At 48.6% G+C, this 27,878-nt stretch overlaps 3 protein-coding genes across 3 annotated transcripts in view; all 3 read left to right on the forward strand.

Moving 5' to 3' along the window:
• The window catches only part of LOC308655677 (uncharacterized protein), a gene marked incomplete at both ends in the record, with an annotated part of 357,743 nt that overhangs the window by 297,239 nt on the left and 32,626 nt on the right, over window positions 1-27,878 (forward strand). The window lies entirely within an intron of this gene.
• Window positions 12,539-12,844, forward strand: LELP1 (late cornified envelope like proline rich 1; the record flags this gene model as incomplete). The annotated part of the gene is made up of 1 exon (XM_081308119.1): window positions 12,539-12,844. One exon carries the CDS (start codon window positions 12,539-12,541, stop codon window positions 12,842-12,844), a length of 306 nt encoding a protein of 101 aa, XP_081164245.1.
• Window positions 23,640-24,076, forward strand: PRR9 (proline rich 9; the record flags this gene model as incomplete). Its single annotated transcript, XM_081305789.1, has 1 exon — window positions 23,640-24,076. One exon carries the CDS (start codon window positions 23,640-23,642, stop codon window positions 23,988-23,990), a length of 351 nt encoding a protein of 116 aa, XP_081161915.1. The 3' UTR covers window positions 23,991-24,076.

Here is a 27,878-nt window from a genome sequence, read left to right on the forward strand (position 1 = left end):
CAAACACGGGTTTGCTGCACAGAGGAGTTTGACAGGTGTTTCCAGATCTAGAGAGCTACACCCAGGGCCAGGAATCTGGGAGAAAGGGGGGTCCCTTTGGTCCCCAGCCCAGGCTGAATTCACAACAAAAGGGCCAGGGACAAACTTCCCCCACCCACTTGGAACCATCTTCTCAGGACAGCTGTGCTGGAGAGGAGCTGAGTGACATGGCTCAGCCCTGTACCTGCCCACGGCCTTTGGAACTGCAGACAGAGTTGCAGATGGTGGGCCTGAACTGTTTACCAAGGGTTTAAGGGAATGGAACCATTAATTTTGGTAAAAATGGATGAAATTAATGGACAGATACTCATGCATCTTATGAATGGAACTAACAGAGATTTTTCCCTGAGAAATTTAAAGATCATTCACTCTCATTAAAAGTGTTTCAGGTGAGAAAAATGCACACCAGAAATGCAAAGCAATTTATCCAAAGTCCCAGGGAGAATACATGGCAGTTTGGGATATAACCAGTGGCTAAATGTCCCCATTTTCAGTCCAGGGCTCCTCCTTTTTTGCTTAGCTTAGATAGCAGCACATGAAAAACAATAAAATGGACTTAAGTATAACCAATAAGTTTAAAAGTTAATAATAATGTTAAAAAACCGAGATCATGGACTCCTTCATTCCAGGGTTAGGAGATCAGTTATGAGGCTTCCTTACAGCCTGGTTGAGGGGAGGGAGGGGAGGACAGAAGTGAGAGCAGCCTCATCAACTGCAAGCTTCCTGGAAAAGAGCTGAGCAGAGGAGGATATGGGGATGTAACCACAGGGGAAAGGGACAGAGACTGGACAAGAGGAGGAGGTGGACACTGGATTGATGAGGGCAGACCCAGAGACTCCTCAGTCAGGACAACCAGGAGCCCCCCGGGAACACTGGTAACACCCCACCCTCCTCAACAGAAAGAAGCTTAATGGGTCTCCGTCAAGGGGTGCAGATCAGGGTTGGGGAACCTTCCTCTGTCCTCGGTTCCATGGAAGACATTTCTGATCACATCTAATTAGGTTGCTCTGATCTTTCTGCTGGGAATTTCTGTTTCTAAAGTGGGCAGACTTTCAGGTATTGACAGGACGCTCTTCCTCGACCCCCGGCCCCAGCCACACCACCTTCTCTACCCCTGGGTGGTTCATGGCTCTTCAGTCCCCACACACACCATGGTACAATTTCTGATTTCGTTTCCCGGTGTCTTCTTCTGTTGTGGGAACGAGGCAAGGCACCGAAGACAGCAGGAGACAGTTTTATTTGGCACAGCTTTTGCTGTAATCCATCAATCCCCTGAACCCCGAGTTCAGGGAGTTTCAGAGTTTCATACCCAGTGTGTAAGGGGAGGGGCTCAGAAGTTCACAGTCTGCAGAAGTTCACATAAAAGCAGCTTTTTCTCTCACTGTTCTGGGCAAGTTAACTCTTCAAGGACAACACCTGAGAAGGGGAGAGCTTCTTCTCCCCTTTCTTTCCTCCCCTGACAGCTGTTACCATGGAGCCCAGCTGTAAGTTATCTTTAAAATGTAGACATCTCTGTGAAGCCCAGCTCAAGGCCAGAGGCCTTGTTTGCACATTTCTTCAAAGTACTATACTGGATACGTTTGTGAAAAACTAGTAAGGGGGTGCCCAGCACCTGGAGTGCTGGTATCTTCCTGGCCAGTGGCCAAGCTAAACAGGGTGACATGAAAATAGGAAATTTATCTACATTGGACTCTTTTGCTGACAGTCCTAAAATCGGCCATGGTGAAGAGGGCTTTTCTGTGGAGAAAGGGGGTGCCACTTCACTTCCTTTGGACGGGCAATGAGCCCTCACTACCACCCACCTCCCTAGGAAATTCGTCCCTTTAATTCTGACAATCTTGGGACAGTCACTGTTACGCCCACTTACAGGAGAAGTTCGCCTCTCTTCACGCAGCTGGTAGTAGGTGACGACTTGGGGCCAGAAGTCTCTCTGATGTAAACCCTCTGCCTCCTGCTCCACCCTGGCACCCTGAAGCTCAGCTCCTAGTCCCCCTCCCCTGAACCAGGCACCATGCAAGTGGCAGGGCCCCGGTGGGCCACACCTGGAGTGTTCCACTGAGGCAGAGGGTCCTAAGGGATTTCCTCCCGTGGCAGCTGCTGCCATTGCTGGGTGCTGCAGAGATCGTATCTGTACCTGAAAGTTTATGGGGAAAGTTGGTCCTGAGGGACAGGATGGAGCTGAGGGGGGGTTAATGGAGAAGCTACCAAAACAGAGCAAACAAAATGGTTGAAATTTTTATATGCTATTTCCCACAGATTCTCTTCAACCAAGAAAGGATGTCCTGCCGGCAACAATGCAAAATCCCCTGCCAGCCCCCCTCCCAGGGTGCCTGAGCCATGTCCCCCCAAGATGCCTGAGCCCTGTCCACCCCCCCCCCCAGCCAGAAGAAGTGCCCCTCTGTGCAGCATCCCCCACGCCAGCAAGAATGCCCACGGAAGCAGAAGTGACACCTTTGAAGCCACCCTCATCCCGACCTGGACATGAGGCAGCTGGATTCTCTCCCTCTCTCCACCCAAATCGTGAAACGATATACAGCCCAGAAAAGCTCACTTCTCCTCCCACCCTCCAGGTGAATGCTGAAGCCTCCACAGTTCATCAACCAGACTGTCCCCTCCACCCCATAGGCAGCAGATTGGACAGCTGTGGCACGTTCTTGGGGTGCTCCTTCCAGCCAGGACAGGCCTGTGCTTCTCTCCCTGCCACCACCTGCAGAGCCACCTTTCCAAGGCTGCACCCTTTACCCACAATGCTGCTGGCCCTTCCCTAGGATATCCACCCCAGGAGACGGAAAGGAACCCACGTGGGGAGAACAAACAAGGAGATCTTCAGATTTCCTACAGAAAGACAGGACTCGCCTAAAGGAGTTCACAGTCCATCTGAGAAGTCACTCTCCCCTCCTACAGGTCACAGAGAAGGCATCCAAGCCCCTGCCTCTCTGCCCTTAAACTTCACCCCCTCCCATCTTAGCGCTGGTGACACCAACGCTCTTCCTGCAACGCCCACCCCCCAGTCCTCAGAAACAGGCTCCGGTTCCTTTCATCCATTAAAGACGTTAACATTGAGGAATCTTGACTTTTGTAGAGTTAAGGCCCAGGCTGTTATAGGGGCACAGGGTGGGGGGCAACTAGGGAACAGCAAGTTACAGGAAAGGGACCCAGGGAAACGAGGAGGAGCCCCTTTCCCTCGTCAACCCCTTTCCCTGGTCACCACGATGTGAGCTGCTTCCCTCCGCCACCCTCTCCCTCCACGATGTTCAGCCTCACCTTGAGCCCTGAGGAATGGAGCCCGCCTTCTATGACTAAGACCTCTGAAACCGTGACCCTCCCATAAACTTTTCCTTCTTTAAAAATATTCTGGTTAGATCATTTGGTACAAAAGCAAAAGAAGCTAAAAGACCTTTGAACGGTGTTTAAATACTTAGGCCATGCTTGAACTTCAGTACTAAAGGAAACAGGGGATTCCATCAACACGTGGGCTCCATGGTACACACACCTTCCTCCCCCCATACTCCCTCCCTGGGCGCCCCACAGCCTCCGAGACGCCAGCTCTTCCAAGCTGCAATATTAAAACCATCACAGACCACTGGTTTCCACTGGGTGATCCTTCCCAGATCTCTTCCAGGAACAGCAGGGATTAGACAAACGTACTCTCAGGATCTTCCTGGAAGCCGAGAGTCTCATCCTTCCCCTTCTCTGCTCTCTTTCCCGGTTGTGGTAAGAACACGTGAGGTGAGATCCAGCCTGTTGACAAAACTTAAGTATGCACTGCATTATCGATGGCTCTTGGCACAATGATCTCTAGAGCTTATTCATTTTACCTAACTGAAAAATTATGACTGTTGATCAATAACTTCCCACTTCCCGCTCCATGAAACCCCTGGTAACCACCATTCCAGTCTTTGATTTTATGAATTTGATTATTTTAGGCTGCTCATACAAGTGGAATCATCATCTTCCTGTGTCTGATTTCTTTCACTTTGAAAAAGATCCTCAAGGTCCCTCCACGTCATTGAATATAACAGAATTTCCCCCTCTTTTAAGGCTGAATGGTATTCCATTCCCTGTAAACCCTGCATTTCCCTCATCCCTCCACCTGCAGGTGGACATTTAGGCTGTTTCCACCGATTAGCTACTGTTTGAACTCCTGCTGCCCCCTGGTGGCAAAAGCCTATCATTACAAAAACCAAGCTTGTTTTGTTAGGAACACGGAGGTCTAAGCTGTTGAAGAAACTGTCCAGAACTCTCCTGAAAACCCCTCCAGAACCTCCTCACTTGGCAATTTTACATTCAAGGCAGGAAACAGGCCCGCTTTTTCATCCTCCTTGCATGCACAAAGGTTTCTCCCTTTGCACTCTGAACCTGCTGAAAGCACTTCCAACATGTTGAGGGATTTCCTCTTCATCTCTGCCATCTCCATTAAAGCATTTCCCCAGATAATATCCCAGCTCATCCCCTTGCTGGAAGCTGGGAAAGTGATGGAGCCACAAGAAGATAAAGCAAGCAGGAGCATCCTGGGAAGCCTTAGGGAGCGCCTTGAAGTAGAATATGAATCTCAGCTTCACTCAACAGAAGGACCCCCATCTCCCCAGTAAATGCCTCCCTTCTAGGTCCACAATCCTAAGTCTTCCCTTGCTCCTGAAGAAGTTCTCACCAAGCAGAAAATGTGTGTGTGTGTGTGTGTGTGTGTGTGTGTACGCGCACACACACATATGTGTTGGGGGACAGAGTGAAGATTCAGGGCAAAGGGACACTAGGCCCAGAGAAGGGGAGATTGGTTCTCAGGCCTGAAGCTTAATACATGAGACCATCTCTGCTTGGAACCCCAAATCTGATGGGGTCTGTATTTTGGACAAATTCAGCATGATCTAAGATTCCTAGCCTACAAGACTTGAGAGTGTCCATCCTGGGCTTTTGGGGTCTCATAGAGATATACTGATGATGAGAGCTGACCCTAGGGACAGATCTCCACCTGCATGAGCTCAGATCTCCATCCTCTGACAGACAGTTATTTGATTCTCAACTCCTCTGCTAACTTCTGTCTTGCATATCCATTCATGTTCTCCCCAAACATTCATTGAGCATCTCTTATATATCAGGCCCTGGACCAGCACTGAAGATGCAAAGAACAAGAAGTCCCTTCCCTGGAGTAGGGTAATATGTGAGGCAAGAGACAAATGGACACAGCCACTGTTTCCCAGCTGGATATGCAGGGGAGAATCAAGCTTTCAGGAGTGGGTTGGGGATGTTCAGAGATGGTATCTCTTAACTACAGGGGGGTAGGGGATTGTACCTACAGTACTCCAGGGAGTTCTGCATAGAAGGCAGGGTTTCCAAGTTGTGCCTAGAAGATGAAAAAATATATATAATCAAACAAAAGATGGGAGGACATTCCAGTTAGAAAGAAGAAGAATTGCAAAGCTATCAAGATAGTGTTATTTCATCTCCTCATTGACAAATAAGCACTCATTGTTGAGTGATTAACATGCTGGGTCATGCACTAGAAATTGGGGGTACAGAGATAAAAATAAGTGGCTCCTGATCTCTGGGCCAGCCCATCAGGTGGGGTAAATAGATTGGGAAGTAAATAACTACAAAGCATGGGACAAAAATCTCAAAATGCTCTTGGCTAAGGCAACTAACAGCCTGGGGAAGTCAGATAAGTCATGTGTTCAAGGTAAATTTCCTATGAGTTCAAGGTTGAGGAAGGAGGAGGAAGAATGTGAGTGGCAAAGAAAAACTATAGGGTTCCTTAAAAAAAATTTTAAATTTATTTTGGGAACTGCAAGTTATTCAACACCAGAATCAATGGCAAAAGTAGAAGGCCAAGCTGAAAGCAGGAGCCAGATTAGTGAGGATTTTGTAGACCTACTTTGACCTCATCTTCAATTTGAGAGTAAAATTATATTTTTGTAAACTAGGAACAAAACCACCATAGGATCCAGCTATGCCACTCCACAGTATTTATCCAAAAGAACTAAAGTCAGAAACTCTACATCATTTACAACCACAAGAATGGGGTACTAAATCATACTCCATATATGCATAATATGCCAGAATACACTATGCTATCATGCATATCTGAAAAGAACAAGTGGAATTTTAAAATTTTTTTTAAAAAGAACTGAAGTCAGCATTCCACAGGGATTTATACATACACCTATAGCAGCACAACTCACAGTAGCTAAGTTATAGAAACAGCACAAATGTCCATCAACAAATGGACAAAGAAAATGTGGTATGTGTGCACAACAGAGTTTTATTCATCCATAAAGAAGAATGAAATTATATCATCAATGAAGATGGATGGGAATAAAGTATCATGTCATTAAAACAGACTCAGAAAACATCCTGCCCTTGGTTTGGGGGGATTGGCTTATTTCACTTAGTGTGATATTGTCCAGCTCCATCCATTTACTGGCAAATGCCATGATTTCATTCTTCTTTTAAAAAAAAAAAGAAAAAAGAAAAACCATACTCAGAAAGTCAAGGGTTGTATTTCTCTATCATATGTGGAAGCCAAAGAGAAAAAAGGGGAAATATTCTGAAAACAAGAGGAAGACCTGTCGAGGGGAGGAGGGGGCCAAGGGGAGAAAGAAGGGGGTGTGGGGGGTACCGAGGAATGAAACTGACCAAATTATGCGCATCTACAAATATGTCGCAATGAATCCCACTGTTCTGACAATAATTATGCATCGATACATAGAGGTTTAAATGAAGACTTTATTTTAGAAAATTTATGTGACAATGCTGTGAGATGTGAATGAGACGTGGGTCACTTTGGGGACAAGGAGAACTGTGACGATGACAACCCCAGTGAAAACAAACAGAGGCAGAGAGAGGAATGGGACTGACTTGGGGGAGGTGTTCAGTGTGGCTCCAAAACAGAGCCTGGTGAGGAGTCGCAGAGATACAATCACCTGCCCAGGCCCAGAGAATGAGCTCAGAGACACAAGGTACAGGGGAAAAAAAGTGAGACTTTAAGGCTGGTCTTGCAGGATCAGGCGCCTGGTGGTAAGGCACGCCCCTGGTGGTCACAATCGGTATTTTCTCCCCTGGTTGGCAAGGCTACCTCCCCCAGTTCCAGGTACTCACCGGCTGAGTACTATGAGGTACAGGCTTCCAGAATGTCGCCTAGGTTTTACTGTCTCTTATTGGGTTACATAAAGAAATATACCTTTAACTGTCCCCACCTCCCCTTGTGGCGGGAAAGATCCCCAGGGTGAGTGCATTCTGACATGTATGTAGCTCTCTCTACCTAAATCACCATTTCTTAATAGAGGGATTCCTGTCTCTGTCAGTCACACCGACTGACCCACCTACTGTTTGTCAAGGGGCCGCTCAGGAGCACGGACTATAGATCTGCCACATCCATAGGCTGTGGGGCTATGGTGTGAGCTAACTGCTTGGCACTTTTCATTCTGCTCTATGTCCCCTCTGGATGCCTTTCATATCTAAGGCTCAATACCATCTATTCTGAAAATGGACCACCAGACTTCCTATGTCTCACAGAGCCTACTACGGTTTAGGAAGTAAAACTGGCAAAACTGGATGGAATACTTAGTGAGGGGCTGAGTGGGAGGCAGGAAGCTGCAATAATCCCAGGTTTCTGGTTTAGACGGCTTAGCGAATGGAGATGCATGCTATTCACAGAGTGGGGCTCACAAAAGGATCCTGTTAGAAAGATACTGAAAATGATGAATTCTGATTTTGTTAAATGGGTTGAAGATACCCATGTACATCCAGTGGACGTTAACATTTGAACCCAGAGGACAAGGAATTCTTGGGTATAAAGGTGATAGTTGCTGCAGGGTGGAGAATGAGGTCAGCAACACGTGGGTAAGGAGCACGGGACCCAGAGAAGTTGAAAGGCTTCGGCAGAGGAGGAAGAGCTCAGGAAGAAGAGTAGAAGAGAGAGAGAAGCACTAGGCCATTTAGTCCACAGAAGACGTAAAGAGCGGAGGAAAAAGGAGACTCAACACCCTCAGGTACTGCAGGAAAGCCAAAGAGAGTCAACACCAAACCGCATCCTGAGGGCGTCCTGGGCCCTCCTCCCTGTACATAAGGAATGAGCACAACTGTTTGGGAAAAAATCTCTAGTGGTGATTGGTGAGAGATGAAAAGGGAAACCATTTCTGGTCCCCATGGTCCACATATGGGCTGTAGTGGAGGAAGAAGAGCCTTCCCACCATGTTTAAAAAATCCTGTCCAAGGGACCCCATAGATGAGTCAGTCCCAGTCCCTAGAAGCTGGAGAAGAACCTCTGAAGGCCCAGGCACTGCAGGAGACAGCTACGAAGCAGACACGTCGGCCAGGGATAAAGAACCAATCAAAACCCCCGCCAGGCCTGGGACAGGATTGGGAGGGGGGAGCTACCCTAAAGATTACATCCTTCAAAAGAAAAAGGTCCGCTGTGAGCACCTGCCAAGCCCAGAGAGGCCCCAGGTCCATTCAGAACATCTTGGATCCTTCTCTCTCACCCTGTTCAGGTCCCACCCCAGAGAACCAGTGGCCCCCAGGGGACCGAGCAAAGGATGATAGAGACCCCAAGCAGCAGAAAGGGTGCTCTTTTCCTGTGGAGGTTTCCTGCCTGCAGCGGTCCCAGGGGAGGAAAAGGAAATCCCACACCCAATAAAATCAACCTTCTAATTGGTGCAATAAGATTGGTCATGGAATCAGAAGTGACCAGAGAACATACTTCTGAAAAGCCGATGACTTCTGCTAAAACTTTCCTCCCAAGAGAAAAAGAAGAGCCAACCCCTCAGAGGAGGTTTTAAAAAGCATCAAAAGAAGGAACAAAATTGTCTTCTGACTTTACCCTTCAAGTGCTGCTTGTTCAGCAAGAGGTACTCAGAACAAGAGTTATACAGAAAACCAGTGGAAGACTTTGCCAAACACAGAGGGAAATACCAGGGAAGTTAAAATTGCCGCCGGGCAATGATGCACACCTGTCATCCCAGGGGCTCAGGAGACTGGGGCAGGAGGATCACAAGTTCAAAGCCAGCCTCAGCAATCTAGTGGGGCCTTGAGAAACTTAACAAGACCTTGTCTCAAATAAGAATGTTTTTTAAAAAAAGGTTGGAGATGTGAGTTGAACACACCTGAGGTCGATCCTTGGTACCCACCCCCCAAAAAAAATTGCTAATATTTGAATCTCCTTGGTCTCATAAAAGATGAGACACATGCACAGGGCCTTTGGGTTTACACAGAAAAAACCCATGAATAATTCAATGTGGTTTTGATCTTCATGTTTAAATTAGTACTTTTATTAATAACATATCAATTCACCCTACTCAGAACGGAAATCTTCCACCAACAGTTAATATTGAAATATCGAACCTTGCTCTGAACATTAGAAAGCAGCAGAGAAATGATATGAAGAAGAGGTTCAAGGAAAAGTGGGATTTCGTAGCTAAGATCAGAAAATGAGAAATGGAGGCAGAGACAGCCAGCAAGCGGAGGGATGAAGAAGCCTGGCCAACACTGTCAAAAACAATAACTCATATGTACAGCAAACATGGAGCCTCATCATGCATAGTATCTCTCATCTTTACAACAGCCCTGTGGATACGGTGAGGTAGTGCAGTGGAGGAGGCACAGGATTTACACTTAGAAATGTGCTTGGCGTGTTATAAGGACTCAATGCATTATCCTAAGACATTTTACAATAGAGAATTGAGACTTAGAATGGTTAAATAAATGACCTGAAGGTCATTAGATAAGTAAAGGATGAAAGCAAGATTGGAACCCAGGAATCTGACACTTGGGTCCCTGCTCTTAACCCCTGATCCAAGCGAGGCTGTGATGCTCACTCATCTCCCTTTGCAGCGTCTGCCCTCTGACCCAGACACCTAAGAAGCCCGTTCTGCGTTTTATCTCAGTAGTGCTTTACTGCCAACCAACTGCCCATCAAGCCCAGTGTGAGACCGATAGCCAGGATACTAAGAAAGGAGTGTTTTAAAGACTGAGAAGATGTTGGACAAATTATGTTCCGTTGAAAGTCCAGTGGGTGATGAACTGTCATTGAAAACTGCTTGAGCAAGAAAGAGGAGAGGGAGGGAAGGAGAGAGGAAGATGACTAGTAGGAATCATCTTTTTTGACATTGCTGTCAAAAATGGCTACCCTCTCCATATCCAGATGGGTAGTTTGGGTTCAGAGATGCACAGTAGGTGGAGCTGGGTCTCCTAAGGTGGTTGCAATGATTGCTTTTCAACAGCTTTGGGAAGACAGAGCTAATGAACAAAATTACAGAGGAAAGAACATGAGAAATGGTTTGCGCCCAGACTTTGGCTCTAACACCAATTATCCTAGGGAAGTTAAATTCTGGTTCATTCTCCATTCCCATTTAGGTTCATTGGGTTTTTTAGTTGTATACAGCCGTCTTCACTCTCTGTGGATACCAAGTAGCTTCTTTGTTAGGATTCTACATCTATGTCTGAGTTCCCCACTTAATTTTCCACACGGACCTCCCCTCACCACCCAGAAGCGTCCCCATTACCATCCCAAAAATATAGTGCCTGGCCTGTGGAAAGTTCAGGAAGGAACTCTGAGAAGCAAAGCTTTCTGTCCTAAGGCAGCACCTGGGCTTACCTCACTGATCAGGAGTAGTCGGAGAGCATCGGACCGGTTTTCTACAACACAGAACATTTACCTTGGATTTCAAGGAGTGGACACTTGATTGAAAAGATGATCAGTAAGTGACCCCCGCCACACACACACACACACACACAAAATGAAACAATTTGTTCAGGGACATTAAAAAACATGTGCTAATCCTTAGAAACTCACATTGGAAAAACTGGGAAAAGAGGAGAGTCGGAATGGCTGTGAGCAATCCAGAGGGATTTTTCCAGAAAGTTGCAAGAGGATCAAGGAGTCTTGGGAGGCTGGGGAGGCAACAAAGGCCATGGGTAAACAGTGAGCCAATTTCCTGTTCCCAGAAATAATGAGCCCTGACCTTGGAGCTCCGGAGTCTTCACTGTGCTGCCTGGTTTTTCCAGCACGGATCTTGAGGAACCCAGGAGTGGGTGGGACAGTCAAGAGGGTGATCAATCGTGGCTCTATTCTCAGTCAAGGGCTTGAGGTGAACTTCGAACCCTGGAGCGACCCAACAATCGCTACTTGTGATGCTCTGATGATGTCACAATGGAGCCTGCCCCTCTCCCATCCGCTCAGTTCCTAGAGCTGCACAGAGGAACGAGAGGGAAAATTCACCTTCCCCGTCACATCAGTCGCCTACTTCTCAAGTTCACTACCAACACAAAGGGGTGAGTGGCATCAGGACAACTGGAAACGGCTGATCTTTTTGCCCCTCCTGTCCTGACGGTGACCTGCAGCACCCCAGGCAGCAAGCAGGGTTGGGAGGGATTGGTTTCACCTTGTAAGAGAGAGCCTGAACAATTTTAGAGTTCTGCCTCCCCCAGAGAGCCGAACTTTTGGGGGAAAAAAAAAACTAAATTAGATACAAAATTTATTTTTTATTTTATTTTTATTTTCTTTACAGGAATTCAAAGGCATACCAATTAGATCCGACTCGAAGTATTGTCAAAGATTGAAAAGCCCTATCCATATCCAGAAATCAAACTTTCCATAGACAAACACCTAGCTAGGGGCAAACCCAAGAGAGGAGGAAAGGAATTCCCATCTGAAAATCACACTCTGTGGTTCTAACATTCATGTTTTCTCCTTCTCGCTTCTTCTTCCCTTATCCTAACTCACTTAGCGGAATCTGGGTGGAGGCCGGGGACGGGGGCCGATCTAGAGTGGCCATGGGGTCTGATTACCTTCCCTGGCTCAGTCTTCCAGAGAAGAAATTAATTTTCAAGATTTGGGCAGCTTAAGTAGGACACAGAATTGAAAGAGGAGTCTTGAATTCCAGAGTCCACTAGTGAACTTTCCATTCATCTCCCGAGGGATGGGGAAGTGGCCTTACAGAAGTTCTTTAAAATCTTTGCTGTGCCAGGAAGCTTTTAGAAGGACGACCAGACTTATGGACCCTTGAAATAAAGGTCTAAGTGAATCTCCTAAAACACATGATACCAACCACGTGGAAATATAGTTCTCTTCATGGCACTGGGAACTGAACCCAGGGCACTTGACCACTGAGCTTGATCGCCAGCCCTTTTTTTTTTTTTTTTTTTTTCTTTTTTAAATGCTGAGACCTGGTCTTGCTAAGTGGCTGGAGCTGGGGGCTGCGGGTGTGTAACACTGCGCCCACCCAGCTGGAACTACAGTTCTCGTGGAGGTGGGGTGTGGCACATCTCAGGACCCCAGGTTAAGAACTCCCACTAGAGTCTCTGAAATGGAAACAGGATAAGAAAAAGCAACCCGAGTCTGTGACGAGGGTGAGGACAGCTCTGATACGAGAAGTTCTAGAGCCCGGGCCCAGGCAGGAGAGTCCTTCCGAACAAGATGGGAGGAGGTGTGCGGAAGCTGTGCCAGTCCTCTCCTGCCGACAACCTGTCTCGTGTTTCTTTGCAGGGCCTACCTACTCCAGAAACCATGTCGAATGATGATAAGCATAGATCTAGCGAACCCAAGTACTGCGATCCCAGGTGTGAACCAAAGTGTGAGTCCAAATGCCAGCCCAGCTGTCTAAAGAAGCTGCTGCAACGCTGCTCCGACAAGTGCCCTCGAGAAAAGTGCTCACCGCCGCCAAAGTGCCCTTGTCCCCCGCCGTGCCCCCCGCCATGTCCTCCGCCATGCCCCCCACCATGTCCTTCACCATGTCCTCCCAAGCCCTGTCCCAAGCCCTGCTCTCCCAAGTGCCCACCTCCTTGCCCACCTCCTTGCCCACCCTCAGACTGAAGCACTGTGGGCACCACTAACACCACCACCACCACCACCATCACCATGTGCGATGATCTAGGCTGGACCTGAAACCATGAAGTGATGAAGTGACCAGTAAACTTGTTCCTCTGCTGCGCACGCAAGGTGTCTTGGTGTTTGGTGGACGTCAGTTTAGTTCGCTGCTGTTTTAAAGCACAGAGAGCTACCAAGAGGCAATCCCTGGGGAATGAGGCCAGAACCCCAGACCCTCCACTGCCATGCAACCTTCAAGGACCCCCTCTTTGTCCCCACCCATCTGTGCTTAGAGAGAGGTGCCTCTTCTGAAGGGTGTCCCCAGGGAACACCAGCCAAGAGTGGGAGAACCATAGACATGGCAGAGGCTGGTAGAGGGTGTAACCCCAGGAAGCAAAAAAGAGAGGTATGAGGAGGAAAAGACCTGGTACCACTTTTGCTGTTGGTGGTCCCACTGCCTAGTGCAGGGGTAACCCTCATCACACCTGAACTTGACTTCTCTGTACTCCTCTTCCTGGTGAGGCTGTGAGTCTTCTGAGCACACTGGTCATGTTCTAATGCACCGCTATGCGCACACAAACAGTCTTTTAAAAAAAGGAAAGAGAGAAAGAAAAGGAGTTTTGTGTCAGTTGCCTGTATTTGGTACTGAACTATATTTATGTAACATGTCATTATGGAGAGAATTTCAGTGAAGGGTACATGGGACCTCTCTATTTGCAACTTTCTGTGAATCCATAATATTTCAAAATAAAAACTCAAAGACAAAAAAAATTAGCTTTGCATCGGGGTAGACCCCAATTAGGGATTAAACAGGGAAGGCATTCACAGCCACCAAGTCAGTAGGGATCATTTACAAGGAGTTAAAGTCCATGCCAAACTGGCTTCATTCACAAAAGGGAATCTCTTGGTTCGTATTACTGAGAATGATATTGGAGGAGGACGCAGAATGAGAACTGCAGAAGCCAGGGCTGCAGGGCCTGGGTGAGTGGATTCGCCCTGCCATTTCAGTCTCCCCATCCTCCTCAGGTGCTTCCCATTGTCTTCTAGTGCCCCCGTCCTACAGTAAGGTCCTTGACCAGTGCAGACCCAACGTGTGGACAGGCTGAACACAAAAGGATGCTTTCCTCCAGGAAAGGAACCTGACCACCCGTGACCAAGATAAAACCAGCCGTGAATCACTGCAGCCCACAGTGTTTAACAGGACAAAGGACTCTCTGCTGTCATGGTCAGGGGTCATGAAAGCACCCGCTGGTTCTCCGTGGAATCAAGGCACATCAACAGCTCTCCATGGTTCTGAGAAGAGTGGACACCTGCGAATGGTTCAGGACAGCACAGTGTGTGCCGGGGACAGGTGGTCCAAATTGTGCCTAAGAAAAAGATACCAGGGACCCCTCCTGACCCAGGTCATGGAATCAGCTAGTTGCAGAAGACAATTTTAGAACAAGAAAGCTAGACAAGGTCTTTAGGATGCTGCCCCTTTGTTTTCTAGCTGTGAAAACTAGTAGTCACTTTCGCTAACATGAAGAGACCCTGGGCTTCAGGGTCTCCTGGCACAGATGAGGGCTGGACCCCCAGGTCCCCACATTCCAGAGCCACACGGAAAGGGCTGCTGGAGGTTGGGGACCTCTGGCTACCTGGGTTAGGGCACTGCAGGGCTGTGGTCAACTGTTGATAACAGGAGGAAAACACACCTACCCCCAAAGGAAATCAAAAAGAAGGAAAGGAGGGGAAGGGAGGAAATGGTAGAGGGGAGGAGGAAGGAGGAGGAAGAGAGAAGAGAATAATGTGACATCCTTTAGCATCTGTTAAATCACTTTTAAATAATAATCCCAGCCCCCAGTGTTTAAAAAGCAGGCCACTGTTGACTGGCATGTAAACAAATCCTTTTAGAAAGCTGTCAGGCAGAGTGTGGCCCATGGCTGTAATCCCAGCAACTCAGGAGGCTGAGGCAGGAAGAGCTCAAGTTTAAGGTGAGCCTCTGCAATTTAGAGAGACCCTGACTCAAAATTTAAAAAAATAAAAAATAAGAGGACTGGAGCTGTGGCTCAGTGGCAAAGCACCTCTAGGCTCCATCCACAGTGCCAGAAGAAAAAAAAATCATTTAGGAAAAACAATTTGACAATTAAGAGCATAACACAATCCAGTCTTTGGTTCCCACTTCATTAAACCTAGGCAAAAAATAATAATAATTTCAAAATGCAGGGGAACTATATTTAAAAAGGTGATCATCATCAAGAAACTTAGAAACAATTTAAATATCGTGGTTTGATTACATAAACTTGGACCTGTTATTTAAAAGAATATTTCACGGTTGTTAAAAATGTTCTAAAGAGAAAAAAGTAAGACCTCAGCTGGACATACAGCATACAGCAATTATCTTTAGCCAGAACTTCTGTCAATAATAGCAACCAGGAAATGTGTGGGTGTTCTCATCATTGGAGGGTTATAGGTTATGGATGACAAGTATTTTCACTTTCACTGATTCCTGGATTCTCATCAATGTGCTTTCATTTGTTTTGTAACACGGATACTTCAGAGGGGTCCCCCAGGAGTCTCGGAAAGACTTGGGGAAAAACACCACCTAGGGAGCATGCACCCTGGGGAAGGGACCTCACCCTGGCTCCCTCCCTCCTGGCATAGGATCTCAGCCCCGGGCCTCCAGGGGGTTCCCTGAGAACATGGGTCAGAGGCTGAGGCCTTCCGGGTCTGAGAACTCGCGGCACAGACTGGGAGGAAGGCAGTTCTAAGAACATGAAAGCGCTCCTTGCCATGTCGTTCTTATTTCTCCCGTGTCCATGAAACCAAAGATAGACATCTTCTAATGGCTACTTTCCCGGGAAAGAACCGGATCAAAGGCAATTCTGGGGAAGATGGCTAGCAGGCCATGAGGGTTCCGCCTCTCCACAGAATGCTGTAATTACTCCAAGCCCCAGCGGCGGTCAGCAGGGCTCCGCCTCAAACAGCAGAGGCCGTGTAAATCAGCAACACCCGAAGAGTGACATCACCAGATCTGTGGAGCACCAACCAGATGGTGCACAGATAACGAGGCAAGGCAGGACGAGGCTCCTCCTCGCGTGGCAAAGCAGTTGTGAGGGTCCAGCCAGACAGTCCCCAAAGGAGACACCACCATAGAATCCCCTGGACTGTACCTTCTCAAGAATCAGCAAGAATAGAGCTGGCCTGGATAAGAGGCCTTCCAGGCTTTTCCAAACCTGGACAGCTGGAAGCAACTGGCTTTGAGCTGAGCCAAGGCTCTCACAGGGCTGGGCACAGTGTCACGAGAGTGTCTGGCTTTGAAGCTGAAAGAGACCTTAGTGGCATCTGCGAGGTCCACATGTGAATGGCACCCGGGGAGATGGCAAGATAGAGGTCATTATCACACCAGCCCCTAGTTTTCCTGCCCTGCTTCCACGTGACCCTAGGTCCCAGCTCAGGGGCACAAGCAAAGGCCCATTCTGGAAGACTTCATTGATAATAAGTCATACCTGCTTCGATGTCACAGCTGTTGGTGCTCAGCCAAAAAAAAAAAAAAAAAAAAAAAAAATCGGTAAATATGGCAAAGCCATTTGCCAAACACAGAAAGAGTCTTCAAGTCTTAGAAGACTTGAACTGATGGTAAAATGTAGGCCAGGATATGTCTTCCAGATGTGTGAAACCTACATTCTCCTCTCACCTCCTGAGCCATGCGCTCTCTCCCGGGCTCAAAAGGAATTCCACTCAGACAGAGGATCGGTGGCTTCTTCCAACGGAAGTGCCCTCATCCTCTCTCTCCCACACCACTGGAAGCTCTTACCAGGCTTTCGGTGCTCAGCTTCCTCCAACTCTAGCTCCACTGAGTCCAACCAAGAGCATTGCTAAGGCTCAAAACCAGGCACAACACTCCCCTCTTATATTTCTAAGGAGGCTCCCTCCCCTTTGCCCACAGAGCACTTCAAATGACCTGACCCGTCCTACAAAAGTCTTCAGGCGAGGGCCCCAGCCTCCTTCCGCAGCCTTAGCCACCACTTCCCCTTTTCCTTCTAGGACTTGGCAGGCCAGGGGCAGGTTTCTGCTGACATTTCAGACCCACGCCAGAGCCTCTGGCCTTCCCGACTGTATACGTGCATCTCCGGTTCTTCCTCCACTGAGCCCTCCTCTGACGATCCAGCTGAGGAAATCCTCATCTTCTAACTCAATCCAGGGGTCCCTTGCTCCAAGAAGCTTCTCCGCCTCCCACCCCGGGGCAGGCAAGAGGTCCCTTCCCGAGCTCTTACAGCATCCACACCTTCCTCCCTGGGATGCTTCTCATACCATGTTCTGGTCATCTGTTGATCAGCTGACTCTCCTCCTAGACCTGACCCTCTCCAAGATGACAGCCAGGCACAGGAAGCCGACAATCAGTAACAGTAAATGAGTAGGTTCTCAGTGGCACTGGGGGCACTTTTCCAAAAAGGAGTGAGTGGCCCTGGACAAAGCTTCTGTCCACTGTGCTCCCCGGCCTCATGACATGGTCACCCTCAGAATTTGGCAGTGGGAAGACAGGGGAAGGAACTGACGATGGGGGCCTGAGGCTGAAAGAAAGGCAGCCTAGTCTTGGTCCCAGTCCTTCCTTGGCCACCTTCTCCTTAGGCCACAAGATGCTGGTCCTGCCTGGCCTCTCCAGGGACGTGCAGGCTTCCCGGAGCCGTTTCTCCCCTGGGAAGGCAGCAGCATGGTGAAGGGAAAGAGCGTGACATCACACCAGTATCAAGTTAGCTCTGCACTGACCCACTCCACTGTGTAGCCCCGGAAAGTTGTTCAGCCTCAGTGGGAGGAAAGGTCTCAGCATCTTCACCTGAAGGATGAGACAGAAGTTCCATCGAGGGATGAGAGTGGAGTGATCATGTGAAAAAAAAATCATGCACCGGAAACTGAGCCTAGAAAGCCAGGTGCCAATAATACCTGAAAACCTGAGTCAACAGAGTCCTGCCCCGTCTACCTGAGCAAGGGCTGCTTGCCATCTGCTGTGTGAAGCCACAGGTTGGAGGAGGAGGGAATTCCAGGAAGGGGCGACAAAGGTCTTTGAAGGCAAATAGAGTTGGGAGCCCTTCCCTCTACTCCATTCCCAAGTTAGGCTCCTTGGAGGAGCCAGAGGGAGACTATTGCATCTCTGAATTATCAGAACTGCATGTGGCATTTAGGACTCTCCGTGACCAAGTGAGGAAGCTAAGATCCAGAGAGGGAAACAACTAAGTCACGGGGAGTTGGTTGGCAGAAGACTCTAAGATTTCTAACCCAGATTTAAGATGATCAAAAGGGAAAAGGGCGAAGTCCAACAGCAAACCTAAGCCATTTGGAAATATCATTTCTCCCCATTGCCTGTCTCAGGGGCCCTTAACCTGGGGTCCCTGGTCCCCTGAAGGTGAAGACATGTACATATGTTTATCTTCTCATGTTCCCCAAACTGTTAGGAGCCACGGTGGGTCTGCATCCTTGATGTCTTTTTGAAACTTAGACTCCCCAACTTAGCGATGCCCATTGTGCAGACCAGACTCGTGTCTCGCTCTCAACATGACCTTGAACGAGGCCTCAGCATTTGCAGGTGATGGCGCGTTCCGTGCCTCTCGTATAAAGCACGTGCTGAGATTGAAACAAGGGAGTGGAATCATGTGGCCTCTTACATCCCCCCTGGTCCCAGGAGCCTGGGACCCACGGCTCTGACTCACACCCCCTGTGTAGGTGACACAAAGAGAAGGGAAGGGAGAGCAATGGTGGATTCTCGCCTAGGAATTCACAAGCTGGGTAAGCTCTCCAGAGGCACCTGCTCCCCGGGAGACAGGATGAGCGGCATTCTGTGCCGTTCGGCTTTATCAGCCCACTTCCCTGTAATATGCAGCCAAGTGAATCAGAGGAGTCTGGGAACTTTTATGATCTCAACAAAGCAGATAGTTATTTGATGGGAACAGGGGAAAAACAATGTCCTGCATACACCTGAGTCTATTCTGCTGACCCTAATTAGGCCCTGGCTCCCAGTAATGACAGCTCCAGAGTCTGAAATCTGAAATCTCAGATGGCGTTAAATCAGATTATCCCCAATCTTCCTGGAGGGCCGGGGACAGCCAGAGAAACTAATTAGCCATCTTATCAAGATGTTGGGGGGCAGGGCGATCTCCCCAAAGCTATTCAAGCCACAGCCCGATACTGGGCCACTAAGATTGGTTCTTGAGGGGCTTAAACCCCCAATACTCCCGTTCTGTACCTAGGAAAAGCCACCTGGCTGGGCCCCTGCTGCATACAGAGGATGAAAGACTGGGTCTTTCTGTGGGAACATTATAACCCCATCAAGGAGGAAGGGGCCATACACACAGGCATCCACGTACAAAGTCACACAGATCCCTGGGTTCACCGTTCATGATCACCTTGTAGTGTCACAGAATGTCAGAGCTGGAATGGATCCTTCTGAAACTTTTGTATTTGAATAACAATAAAACTGCGGATATAGCTCAGTGGTGAGCGCTTGCCTACCTTGCACAAGGCCCTGGGTTTTATTCCTGGTACTAAAGGGGGAAAAAATCCAGACCAGAGAGGATCAGTGACTGGCAAGAGTTCATACATCTTACACCGATAGAGCCAGACAGTAACACACTGTCTAGGCATCACATTGATTAGAAAAGTACAAATCAAAGACCAAATGTTGAAGTGACAGTAAAGGACATAGCACAAGGAGAACTGGGGCAGTCAAGACAGACTTCACGGAGGAGGTGAGTCCTGAACCAATAAGATTGCACTAACATCCTGTATGTAGCTCTATGGCCTGAGTCTCAGTGTATATGGAAAAGGAGGAAATTGAGGCTCTGGGAAGCTAAGGTGCATACTCAGTATTACACATACTCTATGTAATAGAGCCAGTCCTGGGCCCAGAATTCAGTTATTTTTCAAGATGCCTGTGTCTCCTTTACCAAAAGCTAGCCTTTGACTGAGGGTACTGCTGTGACAATAGAAAATCTACTTTAAATGAGGGAATGCTAAGATGAGATTTCACTTGTTTACTGACTTCCCCCTTCAGAGTTCCCCAGAGCCTCAGACATTGAAGATGTATGTGTTCTTACTGCTGCTATAACAAGTTATCACAAAGGGAATGGCTTGAACATCAAGAATGTACAGTATTACAGCTCTAGAGGCCAGAAGGCTGCTCCAGCTTCTGGAGATCCATGCTGTCCTTCCCTTTTCAAAGTCCACAGTAGCCAGTCAAGTAAGTCTTTCACGTTGGACACTGACTCTTATGCCCCCTCTTTCCACTCTATTTTCCTTTTTTGTTAATCAGTGCTTTTCAGTTAGACCTAATTGTGGGATTCATTTTGACATGTTTATAAATGCATATAACAGAATTTGCTTCGTTCCAGTCCCCAGTATGACCCCTTCCCTCCCCTCTTCCCTCCCCGATTCCCTTCCTCAATTCCACTAGTCTTCCTTCTATTAACTTTTTAATTGATGCATTCTAGTTGTACATCAAAGTGGAATCTGTTGTGGTCTGCTCATTCCTGCATGTAGCACAGTTTGGTCAGCCCCCTCCCACAGTTCCCCCCTTTTCCCATCCCTCCTCCCTCTCCCTCATTCCTCTTTCTCAACTCCCTGTCTCCCTTCTGTCTTCCTAGGACCCCCCCGCCCCCGCTTTTTGAATTCCTTATTTCCCTCTAGCTTCCTCATATAAGAGAAGACATCCACCCCTTGGCTTTCTAAATTAGGCTTCGTTCAACTCAGCATGATGTTCTCAGTTCCATCCACTCACCAGCAAGTAACACATCTTCATCCTTCCTTACGGCCAAGTAAAACTCATTTTAAGGATCTTTGTGAGTACCCTTGGTCCCACCTAGATAATCCAGGATAATCTCCCTATTTCAAGGTCACAACACATTCACAGATTCTAGGGACTAGTGTGTGGACAACTTTGGGAGGCCACTATTCTGCCTTCCACAGGACTTTTGGGGTCAATTTTAAAAATGTTCCATCATTAATCAATTCAATGCGAGGCAGGAAAGCCTTCTAGGGAAGTCACACTCCGGGTTTTATCTAACTGGATTCACATGACCTAGTTACTCCATTGTTCTGTTCATCACTCCTTAGTCTACTTTTCCTTGGGCTCAACCAAAGCCACAGAAGTGTATGTGGCATAGCAAGGTCATCTCTCTTATGCATCTGCTTCAGAAAATTCTGGAAATCCTAATCAGGCCTCCCCCACTCATCACCCATGCCTTTCCTAAGTCAGCCTCGGATTCTCGTTTCCTCTCACCTGGGCCTCTGTACTTCAACAGCCTCCTAATAAGAGCTCCTTCCTTCTTCAAGGCTGATTGGAATGCCCTTGTCCGCGGTCCTTGCCTAGGTAATTCCTGCTGTCCAGTAAGACATAGCGCATATTTCTTCTCCTGAAGTCTTCCGGGACCTTCCACTCAAGATCAATGAGGGGTTTTCCTTCTGAGACGTGGGGACTGGCCTCTTCCTATCTTCTTCAGGAAACTGTGAACTGCTTAAAACCCAGGCCACGAATGACTGAAAGAATAAATAAATAAATTCAGTGGTAAAGAATCTCCTGCCCTCTAGGACCCAGGAGAGCTGCTCTGTCTCTTAAACCCCATTCCACAGAAAAGACAAAGGAGACAATGAGGGAGAGAAAGAATAGGGAAAAACAGAAAAAGATGGGAGGGAGGGAGAGAAAAGAAAAAGGAGAAGAGCCTGTCCACCCTGTGCAGTACCCCGAGTCCCCAGCTGACCTTGGATCTTCAGATGGACCCACAGGAATTCCACGTTCTTCCCCAGGCCTCTGTCTCGCACCGGGTCACCAAGGGCGGCCCATCGATCCTACCTGCACCAGTCCTAAAAGCCCAAAGTACCACTTGGTCTCCCCAGCTCACCTTTTAAGAACTTTTCAGTCATCACGTATCCCAAACCAATAAAAACAGTCAAAGGCACTCCTTATTTTACCTATTTCTTAGGAAACGACCTAAACCGACCTCTTTCAAGTAAAGGTTTTAATTGGACCTGAAGTTCATGAGAGGAGTGGAGCATCATCATTTATAAAGTCCCTGGGATTTGGTCAAAGTCAGCAAACACAAAGCCTCTACTTTGTGGACGAGGGGCGTCTTCCATTACTGATCTTTATCCATTTTCCATTAAAGGAGAACTTCCCCTGTTGCCCACTGTCCCCCACACCCCACATCAGTACTCATCTGCCTTCCATCCTCTTACACTGACTATACCCAGGGCCTAGCTTCTACGCTCTGGAAACTTACAACCCAGGAAAATAATATGATCTTGCACACAAATAACTGGAATTCCTAAAAGCAATAATGCATGACATAAAAATAGCACAGACAATAGATGCTCTAGGAGTTCGTGAAGAGAGGAATTTATTTCTGGTTTTCAGAAACCAGAGAAGGCTCTTGGGTGATGATAGACCCGAGGGGAACTTTCAGAACACTCAGCGTTTCAGCAGACACAGGGAAGGACAGCACCTCGGGTGGACTCAACCAGGGTGTAGAGGTGGGGAAAACTGGGTGTGTTTGCTTTGAAACTTTTCCTTTCATCCCTTGGATTTTATTGACCTGGACTCCAAGAAAAAGCTTTCCAGAAAGTAAGGAGACAGACTGACCTTGCTCCAACCTGTCTTCTGGGTCACTATGAAAACCCCATGAGCAGCTCCACTTTCAGAAGTCTGACATAAATCAAGGCTGAGGAGACGACGGTGGCCTGCCCTCTCCCGCCTTTCTCATCCCCTCCACCCCACTTCCCAGCCCAAGAGCAACAAATCACTCCAACTTCCCTCAGGACCTTTATGCAGAAAAAATCACTCTACCCCGAAGACTGTGGACCCCTGGTTTGCTTGGAACCACATGATGCGCCATCTTCTTTGGGTCTGGAAGAATAACTCTCCAGGCTCCATGAAGAGGTCATGTAATCCCCTGGCCCAGACAGACCCTGGGCCTTAGAAAAGTCTTCCCATTGGTGAAGATGAGATGAGCCAGGGGGATCTGATCTTTCACCACATCCGGAGCTGGTTCGGGCAGACCAAGAACTTCAACCCTGGTTTAACAGACTGAGATAACATTTGATGAACATTCTTTTCCTGCTGCCACTGATGGAAAAGATCTGAGAGGTGCCCCTCCCTGCTGAGGTCTGGTGAGGACCCAGAGGCCAAAATACAGGCTGATTAACAGGCATCCCAAGCAGTGACTCAAACCATTCGTGATTTCAGAGGAAGCTCGTTATGATGACTCCACAATTAGGACCTCAACCCACGTGGCCTGTTGGTCCTGCAGGAAGCCAGACCAAGGACTATATAAACGTCCCCACCTTGCCTGGTTCTGCAATCCAGGTCCTTGGTTGAGTCTCGTTGAAGACAGGTAAGTGGGGACATCTGTGTGCTCACTCGCTCTCCCCCCCACTCCTACTGAATCTTTGGGAAGCCCCTATTCTGCTCCTCCCTTGCAGGGTATTTTCTTCTGATTTTTGAAGTGGTTTGCCATTTCTTGGGCTTCTCAAACCATTCTGTTCAATCTAGTCTCTTTCACCTGACTCCAAAAGGATCAGCCAAGTTGAATAGAAAGGTAAGTTCTATGGGGAGACCAGGGTTTCGGGGTATGACTATCCAAACAAAAGTCTATTTCCAGCTTAGAGACAGGTGTCACAAGGAACTGAGACAGTGGTAGAAAGAGAAAAGAGAAATAAGGATTAATAATCATTTATTCCCCGACACTCTCAACTTTTTATGCCTGTTTCCAGTCTGGTACTTTTAATGCAGGGCATTTCAAAGCTTGTGTTTGTTTCAGATCCTACAAATCACCCTAAAATGTCCTTCAGTGACCAGCAGTGCAAGCAGCCGTGTGCACCCCCTCCGTGTCTGCAAAAGACCCAAGAGCGGTGCCAGGCCCAGGCTGAGGTGGTGTGCCTCCCCCCACACCAGGACCCCTGCCAAGAGAAGTGCCCAGCACAAGCTCAGGAGGCATGTCTTCCTCAGTGCCAGGAGTTAAGCCAAGAAAATTGCCCACAACAAGGCCAAGACCCATGCCTACCTCCGTGCCAAGACCCATGTCTGCCTCAGTGCGTGGAGCCGTGCCAGGAGCCTGCCCAGACAAAGTGTGTGGAGGTTTGCCCTCAGAAGGTCCAGGAGAAGGGCTCATCCCCTGGCAAGGGAAAGTAGCTGCTCCTATGCCATCTGGGGCCAAGAAGATGGCCAACAGAAAAAATCCAACCCCAGCCCCTGCTCTGGTGACCTTCTCCTGTGGGTGTCCCTGTGGGCAATGTACCCTCTTGCCTTCTGGCCTCCTCAGTATTCCAGGACTTGATCCGTGTCTCTGAAGACAGTTCTCTCCGTGTTTCATCAGCCTCCGTGAATGAGTATTGTTCTCCGCCGTTGTGGCAGGTCTCAAATGTAGAAATGGTGTGGGTAACAAGGGACGCCACTGAAGCCAAGCACAGTCCTTTGAGCCAAAAATCCACCTAAACTTGGGCTTGTGATGACCAAGAACTCCTTCGTCTTCCACAGCGGCAGGCACTCATTCAAGCCTCAAAACAATCTGAACATGATGGACTTTGCACTTATCATCACCACCCACGACCATGGGTGTCCATAAGAGGAGGTTGGTGGTGCAGAGATCAAAAGCTAAGTCATTTTGTCTCTGCATCCTGATAGCCAGTGAGTGGACATTGCAATGTTGGGTGTGTTTTTTTTAAAAAAAAAAATGAAACAAAAACATGTAAATGATTGAGTCCAAATAGCCCAAAAAGAAATACAAATGGGATGTTTGGGTCCTTGCCAATCTTTGAGCTTCCTAGCAGGTCTGTTTGGGGCCCTTGATTTTCACCATGTACGCTCTTTACGATGTGATTTGTGTCCCTCTGATGTGAGCTGGTCTGCTCTCCAGCTTCCTTACCTTCTTCTCCCTGGTGAAGGTAACACACATACAATAAAGCTCATCCTGAGTCTGATTCTGACTTGACACGTGCTCGTTCCTTTCTACCTCCCATTACCTGATGTCCCTGTGGCCATCATTTTATTCCACTCGGGAGGGAAATCCAAGTGGGAATAAAAAAATAGATCTCACGGGGACAACAAAAGAGCCTTCCTCCAGGTGCCCTTGGATCACCCCACCAGGTGCCTTCCTCCAGGTCCCTGACCCCCCACCATAGCCTTCCTCCAGGTCCCTGACCACCCCACCAGGTGCCTTCCTCCAGGTCCCTGACCACCCCACCAGGTGCCTTCCTCCAGGTGCCTGACCACCCCACTCACCACCTCTTCAAGGCTCACCCAGGAGGAAGCTCAGAAGGAGGCTGGGACCAGCCACCCTCAACCCAGACCCAGGGTTACTTCCTCTACAACATCTTCCCTCTCTGAGTCTTGATTTTCGGAGGAAAGGGCTGACACGGGAAGGAGGGAAATGGCGGACAAGACGCATCCCAAATCCACCCACACACCTACACGCACAACATCAGTGTGAGAGGGAAGAACTAAACCTGCCTCTGGGAAGAACAGGCTTGAGGACCAAAACTGTCTGCCCTGCCATGTGGCCAGCTTTCAGAAAAGCCAGAAGGGCCTAGGTCACCTGGCTGTACCCTGTCACTCTTCTGCCTGGGGAGGAAGCATAGGCTGTGACCTCAGGTTGTGTGAAAGGGCTGGGAGGTTCAGGCCTGACCTGAAAGAGCCAAACATCTGTCTGCTCAGCAGTGTCCAGAGGTGTGACCTGGGCCCAGAAGAAGGGCCAGGTCAAGGGCCAGCCACCTGAGGGGTGAAGGGGCTCCTGATGCATCCCCTGGCCACACTCCCTACCCAGCCCATGTGAGGAGAAACTGCAGGCCAGCCTCTCCCTGAAGGCTCCCGAAGCCCATGTCTCAGATGTCTGGCTGAACTGAGGACCTTTCAGCTCTGAATCAGACTGGCCTCCCCATCTTAGAGACTATTCTGGAATAAGACAGAACTGTGGCATTCTGTGGGGGAAGATTTCAAAAGGCAACACGGAGCATCCCACACTCACTGAGTCTGCGGGTGGCCGGGCCAGGCCCTGAGCTCTGGGGACATCCTCTAAGGGAACGCTAACAGCGGCTTCAGGGAGTTCCGCTGGTCTGGTTCAGGGGTTTGACTGGCCTCATAAAGCCAGGGAGTGATGAAACCACGTTGCTATGACTCCTCAACAGAGCCCTTCCTTGCCTGACAAAAGTGCCCATGACACACAGAAGCGATTCACAGTAACTGTCTCCTCATTGGCTCATTCTTCCACCCCACAAGTTCCCTGATCACTCGCCAAATGCCAGGCACGGTTCCAGGTGCTGGAGATGGTGAACCAGGGGGCCGGCATCCCTGGGCAGAGCTGAAAGCTCTATTTTCTGCAGGCCACACCTTTCCTCAAATCTCCGGGATATCTCAAATCCCTGAGTCATTCTTCTCTGGCCTCCCTGGCTGGTGGGAATTGGTTTTTCCATTCATTTTCCAACCTCCGAATAAGCCTGTTGCTCTCCAGGACCTAGCTGCTCCCAAAGTCCAGCTACTCCTCGGGGCCCAACTACTCCACAGGATCAAGACCTGCAGAGAGACTCTCCTAGCAGTGAAGCTTCTGACTGGACTAAGGGAGGCTCATAGACCCAGTCTCTAGCTTAGCTCAAGCCCCAAAAATGTCTTTGTTCTCTGACACTAAAGACAGATTGGAGCCCAAGATCTCACAACCACAGTGGAGAGAAGTAGAGACTGATGGGCAGGGAGAGTCTGGCCGTATCAGATAGAGGAGCAAACTGGTGATTACGGAGGAGGCCTCAGCAGACGGAAGGGGATGGGCCTGCTGATGGCAGATAGGAGAACAGACTCCAAGCGGCCAGCTGTCCTGAGAACTCCCCCACCTCCCTGCGCTCACAGAGCTCTGACCCAGCCCCTGCCCAGACTGCGGCTTTGGGGGTCTGGCCCCTAATGACATGGACTCAGACCACAGCTACAAAGTCCAGAGGCCACAGGTGACAGCTGGAGCCCTGAAGGGGGAAGGAGCATGACCAGGAGAGTCCCAGATGTCAGAGGTTCTAGTTGACAGCTGATCCAGTAGGTGATCAATAGTGGACCGTGGGCTCCGCGTACCAAGAGAGAGAAATCCAGACGGACACAAGTTCAAAGGAGGGCGACATGGATTCACCCATTCATTCCACAGGTGTCTATGAAGAGCCCCCTGGGCCACGGCACCCTGCCCTCTCTAGAGCCCTATGACAGCATGGGAGGGGCCGACAAGTAGCACAATGGCTGAAAGATTTTCATCTCAGAAACTGCTGAAATATTATTTAGTCTGAAGAAGAAAGTATCCTAGGGAGCATGAGAGTTGTCCTCAAATAGTTCTCGTGCCTTTTATTTCTGTGACATGCCAAAGAACAATGTTTTAGTCAGCTGTTTCACTTCGGTGACTAAGAGACCTGACCAGAATAATTGTAGAGGAGGGAAAGTGTATTTCCTCACAGTTTCCGAGGTCCATACCTCAAGGCTGGAGGTGAGGCTGAACATCATGGCAGGGAAGCAGCTCAGATGAGGATCAGGAAGCAGAGAGAGACTCTACTTGCCAAGGGGAGAAGACATACCCCAAGGCCACATCCCCAGTGACCACCCCTCCAGCCCACCCTACCTGCCTTCCGTTACCACTCAGTTAATCCCATTAGGGGGTTAACTCACTGATTGGGTTAGGGCTTTCGTAACCCAATCATCTCTCCTCTAGACCTTCTTGCTTTGTCTCTCACATGAGCTCTTGGGGAACTCCTCCATCAAACCATAACAGACAGAGTTGGGACCCATGGGCAGATGTTATAAATTTGGGTTCAGTTTAAGAATTTCCTTATAAATGAGATCCGTTTGATGGTGGCAGGGGCTGCTTATAGAAGCAGTATCCCATGAACAGGAGGTATTCCCCAAAGTCAGGACACAGAAGGTTTATAGGCTTCTAGAATACTCCTGGGAAGCTCTTTGGAGGGCCCAAATTTTAAGACCATGTGACCAACAACTTGAACACTAAAAAATAAGAAAGACAAGTCAGTGATGGGCAGTAACTCCCCCAGTTTGGAGCTTTCC

Source organism: Spermophilus citellus (assembly GCF_964194105.1).
Source record: "Spermophilus citellus genome assembly, chromosome: 9".
Taxonomy (NCBI): Eukaryota; Metazoa; Chordata; class Mammalia; order Rodentia; family Sciuridae; genus Spermophilus; species Spermophilus citellus.